Genomic DNA, 16,337 nt, shown 5'->3' on the forward strand with positions numbered 1-16,337 from the left:
TGTATTGAGACAGCACCGCCTCTGTGCTAAGCAGGTGTGGAGTTTCACAGAGATGAGATACAGCAGACCTAAAGTTTATTTACATTTAAAAAACAAAAAAAAAAAAAAAAAGTTTTCAAGAGGTTCTGTTCTACAACATATCAATCACTAATCCTTTACAAATGGTCATTACCATTGTGAAAAATAGCTTTTTAAAAAATTGAAATATCACACCTGACAACACATTTGATCCAGTACACACGATCATGGGGAAGTGATTGACCTCCTGGCTTATGGGCTGGTTTAGTGCGAGTGTTACGTTTGGATTGGTCACGTGAAACTTGCTATAAAAGGAGGACCATGATAACAGTCAGCTCACCTTGTTTTCAGGTTGCAGCTGAGCCAAGATGAAGGTCATTGCTGTCCTGGCACTTTGGGTAACCCTGTTCCACCAGGGATACAGCTGTAAGAGATCTTTTTATGCTCCATTAACACGATAACCTATTATTACAGGTTTATGTATAACCATGTAATACATTTACAAGTAGGACTGTCATTAAGAAACCAATCTGTCCTGTTGATTCTCAGACTCATGTCAGGGTCGGTGTGGCTATGGAACAGACAATAATATGTCCTGTCAGTGTAACTCGTCCTGTGAGCGCTACAGGGACTGTTGTTCTGACTACGCTGAACTATGTAAAGGTGAGTGAATTCATAAATAATCCATAACACATCGCAGACTTCCGAAGAACTATATCACGAGTCTGTTTCTTTACCTTCTAGCTGGAGCCACATCTTGTAAAGGCAGATGTGATGAGAAATACAACAGTCAGAACGAGTGCCACTGCAACTCCAAGTGTGCCCAGCACAAAAACTGCTGCAGCGACTACGCAGACCTCTGTAACAGTAAGACCAACCACGTGTTGCCTGTAGCTGTTCTCGTCTCATGTGCCACACAGTACATCACAACTGATAGCTAGTTTCTAGCTGTTTGTGTTCCCTGAGCAGCTCCTCCACTTATGACACCTGGTCACTTTCCCAGGGTGGACACTGAATCTAATCAGCCCAATGCTACTGCACGGAAGATCAGTTTCTCAATCAGACATCGGAGTTGTCAGTAGTTCCACCAAAAAGAGATTAGAACTTCAATACTTCTCAGAAAGTTTCATTTGAATAACTGCTTGAGAATCAAAGAGGTCAAATTATCTAATATTTCAAAAAAAAGCAAAGATTACAGAAAAGTCCAAAAATAAATACAAATCATGGGTCAGAACTTTTTTTTCTCCAATTAATCATCTCAGGACCCCTCAGTCGTGAGCCTTTGTAGGGGCCTGACCCCTAGGTTGGGAACCACTGGACTATTAACTGTACATGAAGTACTTTAAATTAGCCCTCTTCTACCAGCTACAACAGCTAAATAATACTCACAGATTAAAGGTATCTCTTTAGGTACATTTTGTTGATAATAATTACTTGAGTAATTTTAAATAAAGAGCGTTTACTCGTAATGGAGTATTTTTACATTGTGGTATTGGTACTTTTACTTAATTAAAGGATCTGATTACTTCCTCCATCAGTGTTGGCTTGAGTGACCCACCTCTCTTTATCAAATCTTCTTTCAGTTTTTGACCAGCAGGTGTCGCTGGTGTGCTATAAAACGCTTATCTTAATTTAACCTGCTCCCTTCTTCTACAGTAATAATACCCAGTGGCGGAGGAAGTACTATGATTGTTTACTTAGATAAAAGTAGCAATAGTGTTGTATAAATATATTCCATTACTAGTCTTGCTTTCAAAAAATGACTCAAGTAGAAGTACATAAGTATTACTAACACAAACTATTGTATATACTGTAGGGATGTTTAATAATATATGTATAAGAATCTATTATATCTTCAAACAATATTACCCATCAAATGTATCTACTGATTACGGTCTGTTTGCAGTTTATGTGAAATCTTAATTTGAAAAGTAACTTGAACCTATGAGCATAAAAAACGAGCCGCTTGATTAAAATCTGGGATGTAATATCCCATCACATATTGATGCTCATTGGACTTTGGGTCTAACACTCCAACGTAAATCCCATTGTTAAAGCTTTAACTTATACCTATAGAATAAATGTAAGTACAGTATTATTAGAGTAGAAGTAAAGTAGCATAGAACGGAAGTAAGTTGAATATTAATTAATAACTTTCCACCACACTGTGCTATAGAAATGCAGAAATCACGGTTCCAGGTTAACAACACTAGCATGATGGGGCATGTCATCCACGTCTCTTTTATCTAATAAAAAGGCAGAATTAACACTAACATGAAAAAGTCATTATCTGTGTGTGTTTGTGATGTTCTGCAGGTGACGGAGGAGGTGGAGATGGAGGTATTGCGATCACTGATGCTGAGATCAAGGCTCTCTCTGAGACGCTCTATGCTCTGGATTCAAACAAGGCCTCAGCCTCAGAGTTGATCATTGAGCCTCAGGCTCTGGTGCCCGACTCTCAGACGAGCTCCAAGAAGGATCTGTCCTCTAAACCGTGAGGAGACGATCTTATTAGCACAGCACTCTCTTCTTCTTGATCTTGATGTAAAGTATTTATCCCCTTTTTTTGTGTCATTTTGTGTTTGTGCTTGCAGCTTTTTCCGATACCTGAATGAGGAGGCTCTGTTCTCCAGACCCACCTACACTGCTCTCCTTGCTGTGCTGGACAACTACCAGAGGATGACTGGACAGACAGAGGACTTCAGTGCTCAGCAGCTGGCTGAGCAGGAAGCCTTCCTCAAGGAGACCATATCCAACACTGAGCTGGGCAGAGAGCTGTTTGCTTTCCTCTACACCAAGGGTAACTAGGTCCACATGTAACGGTACACATCCACACACTGGTTGAGCACATACAGCTCTGTGGTCTATTGAAAGTCTGACACTGTGGGCCCTTCAATCTACTCTGTTGACAATACTGTCATTTTTCTATATTTTTACATGACTACATACAATACAATGTTGCCAAAGCATTCAATTTTTTGTCAAATTGGCATCATTTAAAGTATGCCAAATTAGCTATTAGCAGTTTCTGTTTGCAGTGTACACATGGAGTCAATCAAGTCATACACTGTGGAAATGCAGTCTTACTCAAGGGGGAAAGAAACACCCAAGTCGCAAAACCTGGCTGAAATACATTCAATTCAATTCTGCTTCCAGTTGTCTGATCGTGTTGACTCCAGGGAAGTGAAGAGGAGTCTGGCAGTAACGTTAGTATATCCACTAACCAGCAGCAACAGGAAGTGCAGAGAATTTAAGGCAGGCTCGCTGCCGACGACATGCTTTCGTTTTTCAATATTGACACCTCTCGTGTCCAAATTGTACCAAATTCAACACATAATTCCCAGCAATACAACTGCCAAGCGTAAAGCAGATCGAATGAGCGGTTGTTGAGATATGCAGAGGACATACAGACAAACAGACAGTGATTCCTTGTCGGATGTTATTTTGTATTTTAAGGCGTCTATGCGTCAGAGGAAGAGTTCATTCAGGACCTGAAGATGATGTGGTTTGGTCTGTACTCCCGCAACAACAACAAGATGGACTCCAGCGGCTTTGAACACATCTTTGCAGGTTTGGACGGAGCAGATTTCTTTCAAACACCACAGATGTTTTGCAGATTTTCTTTGTGATTATTAAAAAAAAAAACGCCTTCCGTCATAGGAGAGATCAAAGGAGGAAAGGTGTCTGGTTTCCACAACTGGATCCAGTTTTATCTTCTCGAGAAAAGAGGAAAGATGAACTACTACAGCCACAGCTTCAATGGGCCCGTAAGCATCACAATGTAGACCTCAATATCTTGATTTAAACTGTGACGTGTTCGGCCCTCCCTTCACTTTCCCTCTTTCTTTCTTTCACCTGCTTTCAGTGGACTTCCTACCCTGATGTCATTGGGATGCAGTTCATGTGGGAGGGCTACTTCAAGCAGGTCGGTTCTGCAGTCATTGGCTGCAGCCCTGAATTTGACTTTGCCTTGTACAGCCTTTGCTACATCACTCGCCCTGGAAAACAGTGAGTATACCTACATGTCCTGTGATGTTTTCCAGCATGTGATTTTTCCGATTCACATTTTTTCTTGTCCATCCAGGTGTTATCTGAGCCTGGGAGGAAAGGAGCTCATTATACAAACTTACACCTGGGATAATTCTTCCTATGGCAATGGAAAGAAGTACATCGGCTCTGCCTTTCCTGCAACCCCCAGAAACTGAGGCTGCCATCTAATAAAACATAAGCAACTCACAGAGGAGTCCGTTTGTGTTTCATTACTCGTGGTGCAAACACTTCATAGTAATATCCACAAAAGAAGCAGTTTTCTCAGTAAGAGGTATTCATCAATGTAATTAAATGTATCAAATGTAAAAATATGTATCGCAACAGCTTATATTTTCACTCTTAAAATGTTTCTATAAAGCAGGAATAAAATGGACAAAAAAATATATATCTTCACATGTTTCTTTTCATAAGTGGCTCACTCTGACACATGCATATCCACTTGCATAAAGAAAACAGTAAACCAGACAGTCGATTAATCTGCAGTGTAACCTCTCGTGAACAGTCTTGCAGACCAAGAGAATGTGGTGTTCTCCCAGGGGCACGATCAAACTGTGCCTAATGGGGCAAGAAATGGGCGTTTACACACCCTGAGCTAGCACAATACTGACACCAACCCGTCAGTAGTAAGAGCATGTGTGCATCTGACACAATTGCTTATTGTCTTATATAACAGCTAAACAAAAAAACAAAACAAAATGCAGTCTTTAGCAGTATGAACTAAAGGAACAAAAAGACATTAACAGATTCTGTTCTGCTTGACCTGCTTCAAACAGTAGCCACCAGCTAAACCTGTTCTTATCAGCTGTCCATAAAGCTGTGTGTATAACTCCCCAGTGTGGGGTTAAGAGTGTGTGTGTGTGTGTGTGTGTGTCCGTCCAGCTGGGATGGGGGTTGATTTTACTCTTTCACTCATCTAGGGTGACTAACAGGATGAATTCTGGTCTGCCGACAGAACAGGGGGACACACTTGCAGCCCTGTTTGAAGAAAGTATTACAGGAGATGGATCTGCCACTGATCCCATTGTCCACCAGTCTGTGTGCATCCATGCAAAACAAGAGCCCCAGACCAGTCAGCTCGCAGGAAAAATGCGGCCTTCAGCGATTTATCTGATTTGGGCCTCACATGCAGTCAAAGTGTTGCAGCAACAATAAAGTTAGCCCAGGGAAGAATTCCGCCCGCTATTTCGTCAGAGCATATTACATTTTCTGAGCTGGTGACTCTAGAAATTAGAAGAGTAAATCTTCTCTCTTTTCACACTGCCTTCTTTTCAAAGCCCCGGTGGAATCAAATTAAACCACAGTGGGGCAAATAAAAGAAAAAAAAGATTCAATTGTTTCTTTTGTCAGTCACACAACTTCATAATCGAATTATAGCTGGCCACCCGCCAGCGTGTCCTCGCATCTCCCCCCCCCCCCCCAAATGGGCTTCTTCTGGCAGATCTCGTGAGCCACCTGACTTTTGTTTTGTAATTATATTATCCCGCTCTCCCTTTAGCGTGTTGTGGCTAATGGCTGCACGGGCTAGCCCAGCTGCACATGCAGAAACAAAGCTGCTTATGGGGCCAGACAATGGACCCGTGGAAAAGGGACGCCTGAAGGCGGTCAACCAATGAGCACGCACAACAGGGGGCCAACAGAGGGTTTAGGGAAGGGTTAAGGGGGTTTAGGGGTTCAGGCAGAGGGGGTGTCTATTTTACCCAGTAGTGGGGTCCATCAATGAGATGGTTAGTAGGAGGACACATGGTCAACATTACCCCTGTCTCCCCAGGGTCAGTGCTGGGCTGGAGGGAGGTTCAAGTTTTGGCTTAAATGCCGGCCATTTCTAAAGTTGATGGGGGACCATGAAATACAGAGCAACGTTCATTCTCTGGAGTTTTTTGTGTGCTTTCCAAACAATTTCATGACCGTATTATCATTTGAAGTGGATACACACATGCAGAGTGAGAGATACAATCTTGATCCACTGAACTCACCATGTCATAGTATCGCTGCAATTAAAATATATCCAAGGCTGCTGATATTATTGGAAGAAGAAAATTATTTTAATTACTTCGGTATGCAATCCACCCACTTCCCTAAATATGAACTACACAAACACACACTGACATACACTCACTCCTTATGCTGTGGCGTTGACATCTCTCAGAGGACTTCCAGTATGACAGATGGACAAGGCCCATTTATCCCCACTGTCACAAACAGATACACTGGGGATTCATGGGAAGGTCATGTTTGTGTGTGTACTGGAGTGAAGTTTTATCTGTCCTTCATATTATGATTATAATAAACTCAATTCCCATCTCACGAACATACCTTATTAAGGTGAGGCAGTGTCCTCTGAGCAATGTGAACATACTGAGTGAGCTGAGCAGCCAGTGGAGGATATATGAGCATCTGAGCCACAGACTGTTAAAATAAGAGATGTGTTTCAGAGAAGGCCATCTGCAACAGAGCTTCATCACGTGAGGTCAGCACTGAGGGACCTGGGGACATTATGGCATACATACAGTATTACACTTGAGCACCACTTGTGGAAGATGAAGACTGGGTGATATAGAGTAAGTGGGTCAAACTGAAAAGAAAAATGATGTAGGTGGAAGACCAGTTTTGTCATGACAGATGTTGTATTTAGCACGTTGGGGTGCAACGCATACCCCTAAGACAAAATAAAATACAAAGTCCAATTTATTTAGGTATCACAGTGTTATGAGTGTACGCAACGGGGACACAAGGCCTCAGCTATCATATTCCCCTGCTAGTCCCACTCTTGGGATGCCAGAGGCCCGGCTCGGCTATTCCCATTTCAGGCTGCAGGTGTGGAATAGGAAAGGCAGAGACCCGCAGGGAGGAGCAGTGGGGAAGGTGGTCGACCTGGGAATGAACGGAGAATGAGAAGCACACTGGGCGTGCATATTACCTCGTAACCTAACTCAAGCGTCTCTGTTTGAGCATCAGGTGCTCTGTTTCTAAATCATGCAAACTATCTGCCTCCCTGTTCCCTGGTCAGCGATGATGAGGGTCAACAAGATACCCTGTTGTTGCTCACGTCTTTGTCACAGAACTTTTGTGTGGTTCAGGGACAGATTATGACCAAAATCATAATTCACTATTTAATGTATCCTTACACTTGAATTAGTGTGTGTATATGCCAAATCTACCTACCTAAATTAAGTTTATTATTTTAGGCAAATGTTATAGATCATAGTTGAATTGTCCACTGACACAAGCCTTTTGGTTGTGGCTTAACAAGTAAACTAAGAAGGACATGGGATTATTCTAAGAAGTATAAATTAGGCACAGTTATCTTTAGTTCCATACAAAGCATGCCCCTTTTGAGTTACTTTGTAAGTGTACGTTTCTCAAGTGAGAGCAATGTCATAGCGATAGACAATCCTCACATCCACCGTTGTTAAACTGCTCCAACACGTGAGAATCTTTCGCATATTATTTCATCCTTGACTGGTTGTTTAGGCCCCTCCTGAATGTTGAGCCAACACTCCACAAACTTTTTCTTTCTTGGTCAGTACAAAGCCTCAGATATTATTGATGTGTTTGTGTGAGTGAGATGCGTTTCAGTTGGCAATTTGATCAACAAGTGGAAGTTTAAAGTTTGATTTGATGATCAAATTATCCGATAAGCCTTTAAAGCCTTTGACAAAGCAACTTTTGGTACTTTTGGGCATTTGTAAAGCATAAAGAAGATTTTACCTTATTGGAAACTAAAAGGAAATCAAAAACGTATACATACATCATTACATCCAGCAAAGATAACTGTGCTGTTAGGATGATACAGCTATTTGCCTTTTGTGGTGGAATGTAACCAAGTACATTTACCCAAGTACACTTCAAAAAGGGAAAACTTCTAAATGTTTACATATCAAAGTGTATTTACAGGTCTTAGGGAATATTACTGTATATGTGAAAAAAGTTGTATAAAGCCCTTTGTGGCTGCAAAGGGAGCTGTGTCATGTCTGATAAATGGACTTAAGTGATGTCACTTGAGTCAGTGTCAGTTGCAGCTTCATGATTGAAACATTTAAAAAAATCCAGGGGTGTGGACTTAGAAAGAAATGATCTAACCTCAGACCTGCTCCTCATCTCTGCTTTACTTTTTTTTTAAAACTGCCCCTCTTGGTCTGACAGTATCGGTGGAGTACTCTAATAAATTGAGTATTTACATTTTGTGCAACTTTATTCTTCCACTCCATTTTACTTCAGATATACAGTATATATGTACTTTTTACTCCACTATATTTGGCAGCTGTAGTGTAAATAAAACAGTATTTATCAGAAAAGGTCTTTTGACCAAAAACGATGGCATCACCAGTTCCAGTTAGCACCTTTATTCACGATTATTGTGCAGATTCAGATTTGAGACCTTAAGATCAGTATATAAATGTTTTTAAATTCTGTGCAATAATATCAACAATAATAATCCATAATAACATAATAGTATTAAAGTGGGAATTAGCATATAAATTACTTTTACTTTTGATATTATTGAACATTTTGCTGATGGTGCTTTTATTTAAGGAACATTTTGAAGGCAGAACCTCAAGGATGGAGTGTATTTCATAACTCAGCATGTGAGTGCAGAAGTCCTACTAGAACATTCACTATCGGTTATGGTGATTTAAGGCATGGACCTGCACTGCAGTGAGAAGAGGCTATTAATAAGCAGGGACACGATGCTGTAGCTGCACACCTCATGTGACCAAATTTACCCCGTCTGGTCAGAGCTGCCTCTTGTGAGATGAACTTGTTCAACAGCCTGTCTCCGCAGTGCAGAGGGATGGATGGCTGGAAGAGGGGATGGAGCAAACACCTGCTCACACGCAACTTCAAGCTGTCACATACAGTTAGGCTCAGCCGACTGAGCGCGTCGCTCCTCCGTTCAATGCAAACGTGCGGCGGATTTGGCGGCCGCCCTCGCAAGGCAACAAAGGCCCGGGCCTCTCCTGTTTGTCTGGAGAGTTTCAGTGAGCTTATGCACATCTCCCTGACCCCCCACCCCCCCGCGACGAGTGGAGCTTCTGGGGCTTGAGCCACGGGCCGGCCACGCGCGAGCTCAAGCGCGTCAACAGAGAGGAGGAGCTTTAACGCGGAGGTTAAAACCCAGAGCCCCCGCAGAGTGACCCACACTGAGACTCTGTGGGACAGCTCTGCACCGGGAGACACCACACACAGACACTTCACCGCTGTTTGACAGTAGACAGAGAGACCAAACTGTGAAATAAAATTATAATCTGCCAACTTCCTGAGGAGGTCCCGGGACACATCAACACGGGTATGTTTCAAAGAGGTTTTCAAAAATTGTTTAAGTAATTGATGGCGCCTGGAGGAGTTCTCGTTTTTGTGTGTATCAGCTATATATTTTCAGTATGTCACAGGATTTTCAACTAAAACACCACAAGTCAACAGGCAATGGCTGAATCCGAAGAAAACATACTTAGAAAAGACTTATTCTTATATGCTTTAGTCGACATTTAGCAAATAGCAGTTCAAGCACGCAATTTTGAGGCGAGGCATTAATATTTCTGCGTTTGGAAATGTATGATTTCGATTCAATCTGAGTCGTCTGTCACTGATCTGGGACCGTCGATGTTTCATTTAATCCCATGGTTGTCGCTTCGTCCACGGAGAAAATCCTGCGATGGCCCAGATTGAAGTCCTGTAAGTGACTTTATCTCGCTGGGGGCATTATCAGTTCACAAGTTGACCAGGATTAACCAGAGAGAGGGGGGAGCAACTGAACAAAAACACATAATGTATGTATGAAAATGCAAAGAGGCATCATTCAAAGGTAGCCAGCACATATAGCTTAATTTGTCTCCATGCGCATTCTTCTGTTGGTCGATCACTCAGCACCAAAACCTGTGTCAAGAGGGAACTGTCCGGTGCTGAAACAGTTTGAGGACTGCTGAGAGCGAGTCACGGTTTACAAAATACTTATTATTATTACTGCTATAGTTATCATTGGTGGATGACATATTACCCTCACTGGCTCAGGTTAAATCCTTTCCAGAGTGGTATAGCCAGGACTTTAGAAATACTAAAGTCCCCTGAAGCTGATGCATAAAAATATGATCGACACCAAAAAGAAGAATTTTAAAAGTTCCTTTTATTTTGAATTTTATAAATTTGTATTCCTCCAACTGTTAACAATATTTTCTGTAAATTTAAATTGCTTACTCGAAGGACAATGTGAGGTGTAGAAATATAAAATCCTTTATTTTGTATTTCCTCAAAGTAATCACATTTAACTCTAGTCTTAAAATACTGAAATCTCTACAAAATACCCATCATGTGTATGTTTTAATTGTATGTAAGTATCCTGTTTGTTGCACACAAAAAAAAATCGAATTCCCAGAAAAAAAATAATGAGGACTTGACCTCAGTGTTCTCACAGCTGTATCTCTAGTCCTGATCCTTTGCCTTGTCATAATTCTTTATCACAAACAAGCCAGGGAAGAGAAACTATTCAGTCAACTGATTTATGAACAGCATCCTGAATCATACCAATCATTCAGCCTGGTGTTAACCTGACATTGTGGTAGTTTCCCACATAATTCTAGTAGCATTACTGGCTACAGCAGTCATAGACAGCATCAAGAATTTACAGTTGTTTTAGTCTAGTGGTCTATTCTTCAGAAGTGGACAAAGTATGACATCCTTTTAGTAAAAGTATAGCTGCAATATTTTAATGCACCATTGTTTGGTTGCAGTTAGGTGAGTTGGTAATTTAATGTATTTTATGACAACACATATTTTATAAAGTTGTCATTATGTATCAAAAATCTAAAGATACAAAGTAGCTTGTAGGTGAGAAAAGAACAATATTTTCCTCTTTTAAGTAATGGAGTAGAATAAAATATAAATACATAAGTAAAGTGCAAATACCTGCCATTCTTCTGCTGTGGTTGTAAGTGTTGATTGAAAAAAAACGTTTTGTTTGCACATGTGTTTGACAAAGATGTTGTCTTGTTTCTAGAGTACCATGATGATTAAACCATATGTGAGACAAGGCGAGGGGGAGGAGGCCGTCAGCCCTCTGCAGTGGATGGATGGAGACATGAGCTCACCTGATGGAGACGCATCAGTCTCATCACACGGCTGCAGAGATGGTGGAGTGAACCAACAGGACAGGGAGATGGGGAGTGAGGATGCACAGGAGGACGAGGAGGACGATGAGGAGGGACAGGAGGATGAAAACGAGTCCAAACGACGCGGCCCCAAGAAAAAGCGGATGACAAAGGCCCGGCAGGAGCGATTCCGTGCGAGACGTGTAAAGGCTAATGCAAGGGAGCGTTCGCGTATGCACGGTCTAAATGATGCGCTGGAGAGCCTGCGCACCATCATGCCATGTCACTCCAAAACACAGAAACTGTCTAAGATCGAGACGTTACGGCTGGCCCGCAACTACATCTGCGCTCTGTCCGAGGCCCTGGAGGGGGGCCTCTCCACAGAGAGCAGGACCTTCATGGAGACACTGTGTAAGGGCCTCTCACAGCCCACCAGCAACCTGGTGGCTGGCTGCTTTCAGCTGGGACCAGCCTCTGGTGCTGGGATGAGGCCTGAGGACAGACACAGAGCCCGGCCAGCCCCTGCTCCTCTCGGTGGCGTGGTGAGCTACTCCTCTCCAGGACTGCCAAGTCCGCCGTATGGCACTTTTGACTCTGCTCACCTGCTTCACCTGAGGGCCATGAAAGGAGGAGTGTACGAGAATCACTCGCCAAATGAGTATAATGCCGGAGGAGTAGGGACCCCTCCGTACGATGGCCCCCCTACACCACCTCTGAGCATCAGCAGTAACCTGATGCCCAAACAGGAGCCTTCACCTCACTTCCCACCCTCTCACCACTACTCCCCCTCCCCTGTGGACCAGGGCCTGTATCAGACTCAGACCGGCTATAACGGACACTTAGAGGGGCCCTATGACTCCTACCATCCACAGCACATGCCCCCCCGACAGATAACCTCCGTCTACAGAGACTAAGACGGGTCAGGAGAGTCGACTCTGTTTCACCTATCAATTCAACCTGACTGCTCGTCTTCGCTCTTTGATCCTTCATGAACACTGACTGAAGGGTCGGTCTCTCCCAGTAGACAGTCTGCTCGTAGAGGAACTGTAGAGTAAAAATGGTTTGTTTACATGTGTGCCCGTAGACTAGCACTGCATAACAATGTTAAAAAAATAAAAAAAATACTTGACTAAAACCAACACAATTTCTAAAGACATTGATTACCAAATATTTTAAGGGTCCTAATGTTGCTTTAGCCATTTGGACCAGATGTCCTGTTACTGTGATACAAGCACTTCTAATTTAGCTCTGGTAACATCAGATATTCCACATAAATTAACATACATTTTTTATTTATTCTCTAATTTAATACAGTGTATATGGACTTTGTTCTGATGTGCAGGTGTGTGTCTGGTTTTCTTTTTGTACATATTTATGGCCAAGGCCTCTCTTTGTTTGCTACTTACACTGATAGTTTATCTCTTATATTACTTTTGTGTGTCCTTTTCTTTGTTTATTACAGTATTTCATGTTTTGCACTCATGCACAACATATTCAGAGGTAGATTTCCTGACGCTATGTGGCTGATCTTTGGAAGCTGTTGTCTACAGAAGGAGGATGTTTTGATTAAACAAAGATCAAGGTGAAGAAGCAAAAATGTCATTCTCAGGTTAATATTATGAAAAATAATGTATCATTTTCAACAAATTTTCATTGGATTCAATGTCTTTTATCTTTGTCTTTTTCATTTGTGATGTCTTTTGGAAAATGTGATGTTATTAAAATATTTTCAAAGTCAATCAGTCCATGGATGTTGTGTTTGCTTTCCGACAGACAGACAGACAGACAGACAGACAGACAGACAGACAGACAGACACAGTCTCATACAACAAAATCAATTCAGCATCACCAGAGTGAACGACTTTGTTTCTCATTTTCCTCCACAGATCTCTGTGGTTTAGTGTCACTAATCCTTTGGCCGTCTTTTAATGAAAGGGTGGCTGTGCGAGGCAGGATTGTAAGATAAAGATTTATGATTAACATGGCCGCCCGGCCATGCAGGAGTTCTTCTTCACTGACACAGGGACAGCATAATCCTGTCCTGACATCCACTCAGACCACAACTTAACACTCACATATGTAATAAACACATGTCTGTACATTTACACCGTTGACCTTTCATATATACTGTACACATACATTCAGGAAAATAAAAATGTGTAATACTGTATCTAGATAAAGATTTGTTTGGTTGGAGATACCCGACTTGAATCTGATAATTGAAAAGTAATCGAAAAACATGAAGTGATAAAAGGTTGAAAAGAGAAAATGATAGAGCAACTGACCGAGTTGAAAAATATAGGTAACTGTCAAAGTGGAGACAACAATGAAAAAAATACCAAAGATCTGATCTAAGAGCAGCCACTTGTGTTGATTCATGGTCCAGGCTGGTCAGTTTGAGGACCACCCACTGAGAGGTCAGTTAGAGGGGGTCACAAGGTCCCACTGGGTCATGGCTCAATGGTGGGAATGGGCTGAAAGAGTCATGGTCGCCAGTTGAATCATCTTTCTGCTGGTCAACTCATCTTCCGGTTTATTTCTGGACAAACTGTTCACCCCAGCTTTCCATTTAAAACGGTGAGTGTTTGGTAAGTATGATGTTAGAGGTTATATTATGGATGAAATGTTGATAATCCTGATAAACATGCCGACGAACATCCCACGCTTGACCTGCGCTGAGAGAAATATATCACTTTGTTTTCACAAGGATTAGTATAAGCCTGTGTGTGTTTGTAGTGCATTTGCACCACAAACCAGGGGAACCAGGGACTAACTTTGTAGGGGCAGGATGAATAACAAAAACAGGGCATCTCTCTGCTCTTTGAAGGCACAGACTATCCTCAGACAGGACGTCTGACCCTGGATATGTGAGATATTCCTTATTAATCCACATGATAGATGATAGACCGTTGATAGACCGATGTTTTAAGGGGAAAAAAGATTTGCCATTTCAAAAGGCCACTTTTTCCCCCAAGACAAACAAAGGTCTGAATTCACCCTTTTTGACCCTTGACCCCTCTGACTGTGACTCAAGATGATCTAAATGAGCCCATGGCAGCAGAGATGTTTCATGTGCTACTACTATCTCACTTCTGTAAAAGCCATTTTTAATCTCAGCGAGGCACATTCCTTGTTCAAGGAACCTTTTGGTAATATCTTATTTTACAAGTTCATCATTTTCAAATAATTTACTAAACAAATTCTAATTAGTTTCCTGGCATTTTGGTGCTAATCATAAAGTAGGAAAAATAAAGATAATGTTCATTGCAAGTGTAACTAAGTCTTTTAGTCAGTGCACAGGTCATCTGAACATATACAGATGTTACATTTATCTACAGCTATACATACAATTCAAGATGTATGAGAATAAAGTTTCCAATAATGCATTCACAGTTACTTGGGTTTAAATGAGAACTTATTTCAAGGAAATGTATATGTTTCCTATAACCGTTACTTAGCTCTGGGAAAAGTTCAAGAAAATTGAGAAATTATGAACCCATAAAATAAAGCATTAAATCGTTTTCTTTCATATTGCAGCTTCTTACAACCTGATTATTATCTGCAAGTCAACTACACAACATAATGTATTTCCAGTGTAATTGTTGGATATGTATGTTTACGCATGTGCATAATGCGTCTGTGAAACACACAGAAAAACATTGTGCGTGCATGGCTGCCTTATTTGGGATAAAACAGTATTAAGCAGCTGATCGGAGCTCAGTGTCTGAATGGTTGCATTAACTCACTAATCCTGAAGGGAGAGGGGCAGTCGGGCAGCAGCTCATCATCTCCTCTGCAGCACAACAGTATATGCAGCTATTGTGCACTTAGTCCACAACAAAGCATCCGATGGAGCTAAAGACTCACTCAGGGACTAATACAAGTATCTTAATTCAAAAGAAATTCAGGAAAAAGTAGCATCCTCTCCTGTTTATGGCCAAGAGGAGAGCTTTGACTATCGCAGATGCATTTGTTAGTAACTACTCTATAAATGAGGAGAGTAGAATTACACTGCCACCAAGTGGTGAAAGCTTTTTCTGAAATACAATCATCAGCTGAATGAGAGATGAGCATTTGGCCACGAGGTGTCACTGTTACACAACCGGCTGTAACTGTGAAGTCTGACTGAGGCCTTCTTCTAACACCATCCTTCACTACTTGCCTTTTCTGAACTTGATGAGTGATTGAAATTCAGTTATCAGTTAAACACAATCTGCTGGAAAAAAACCTAACAGCCTTTCTAGTGTTCAAATTAAACATTTGATATTTAATTTGCATAAGGTAGAAATAAAATAAAACCAGAAAACATGAGGTGAAATTTCATCTGCTAAACACAGCGTGCTGGCAGAGTGAGTGAGGAGTGGGAATAAAATTAACCTATTTACATGTAAACTGGTTGATGGAGTGTGTTTGGATCAGAATAATCAGGCTAATGAAGGTACCTGGGGACTCGGTTCAATCAGAAATCTGCATGCTGTCCTCTCTATCCAGCTAGCGATCATATAAAGCTCTGTTATTATTTACCGTGAAAGGACATGAAAAAGGATTAATCAAGGAAATCTGACTGATTAAATCTTCAAAGTGAAGAGCAAGGGCTAATAGGAAAGAGGGATGTGGTCGGTGCTTTTATCCTTGAGGTAGAAAACAACCAAGAACAAAAGCAGACAGTGCTCTGCAGGACTGCTGGCAAAGTGGGCTGAAAAGGAGCCAAAGCACAGGAATACAACACAACCAGCTCTATTTGAAGTGTAACTTTTATTTGGGTTAAATCTTATTGTTTGATAAATATAATTTGTTTTTTTGTGATATATGCCTTTATAGATAATGAGACAAGTGATTCTGGGAACCAACCACACAATTGTATTCGTTGCATCATAAAAGAAAGTGTTGAATCCCCACAGTATGAAAGTACACAGTACATCCGTAAAGTCAAAGGCTGCATCAATCACTTAAAAAAGTCATCATATCACAAACATCTAAGACATTAATTGACAAGTCAATGTGCCGACGAGAAAAACTAAATATCTCAATATTCATTTTCCAATTTATGACAAAAAAATGTTGGCTTGAAACTTCAACTCCACTACATATGAGTGTGAAACCTTTTTATGCTTTTACACTATTTTTCTGACAGCTATAGTTATTAGTTGATCTGACTAATAATAATTGAACTTACAAAACAGATGA

General features: G+C 41.3%; 2 protein-coding genes across 2 annotated transcripts; both read left to right on the forward strand.

Annotated features, from left to right (window-relative positions):
• The first annotated feature begins 386 nt into the window (after positions 1-386).
• On the forward strand, positions 387-4,223 carry endou (endonuclease, polyU-specific). Its single transcript, XM_076111175.1, is given in 9 exon segments — positions 387-441; positions 541-681; positions 763-879; positions 2,335-2,512; positions 2,613-2,818; positions 3,475-3,588; positions 3,679-3,785; positions 3,884-4,026; positions 4,103-4,223. Coding segments are annotated over 9 exon segments (1,182 nt in total).
• Positions 4,224-11,065: 6,842 nt separating this feature from the next.
• Positions 11,066-12,064, forward strand: LOC142970673 (neurogenic differentiation factor 4-like). Its single transcript, XM_076111065.1, has one exon. It carries the CDS (start codon positions 11,066-11,068, stop codon positions 12,062-12,064), a length of 999 nt encoding a protein of 332 aa, XP_075967180.1.
• The last annotated feature ends 4,273 nt before the right edge of the window (positions 12,065-16,337 follow it).

The sequence above is a fragment of the Anarhichas minor genome, unplaced genomic scaffold, assembly GCF_050575085.1.
Source record: "Anarhichas minor isolate MPS153535 unplaced genomic scaffold, ASM5057508v1 ptg000043l, whole genome shotgun sequence".
Taxonomy (NCBI): domain Eukaryota; kingdom Metazoa; phylum Chordata; class Actinopteri; order Perciformes; family Anarhichadidae; genus Anarhichas; species Anarhichas minor.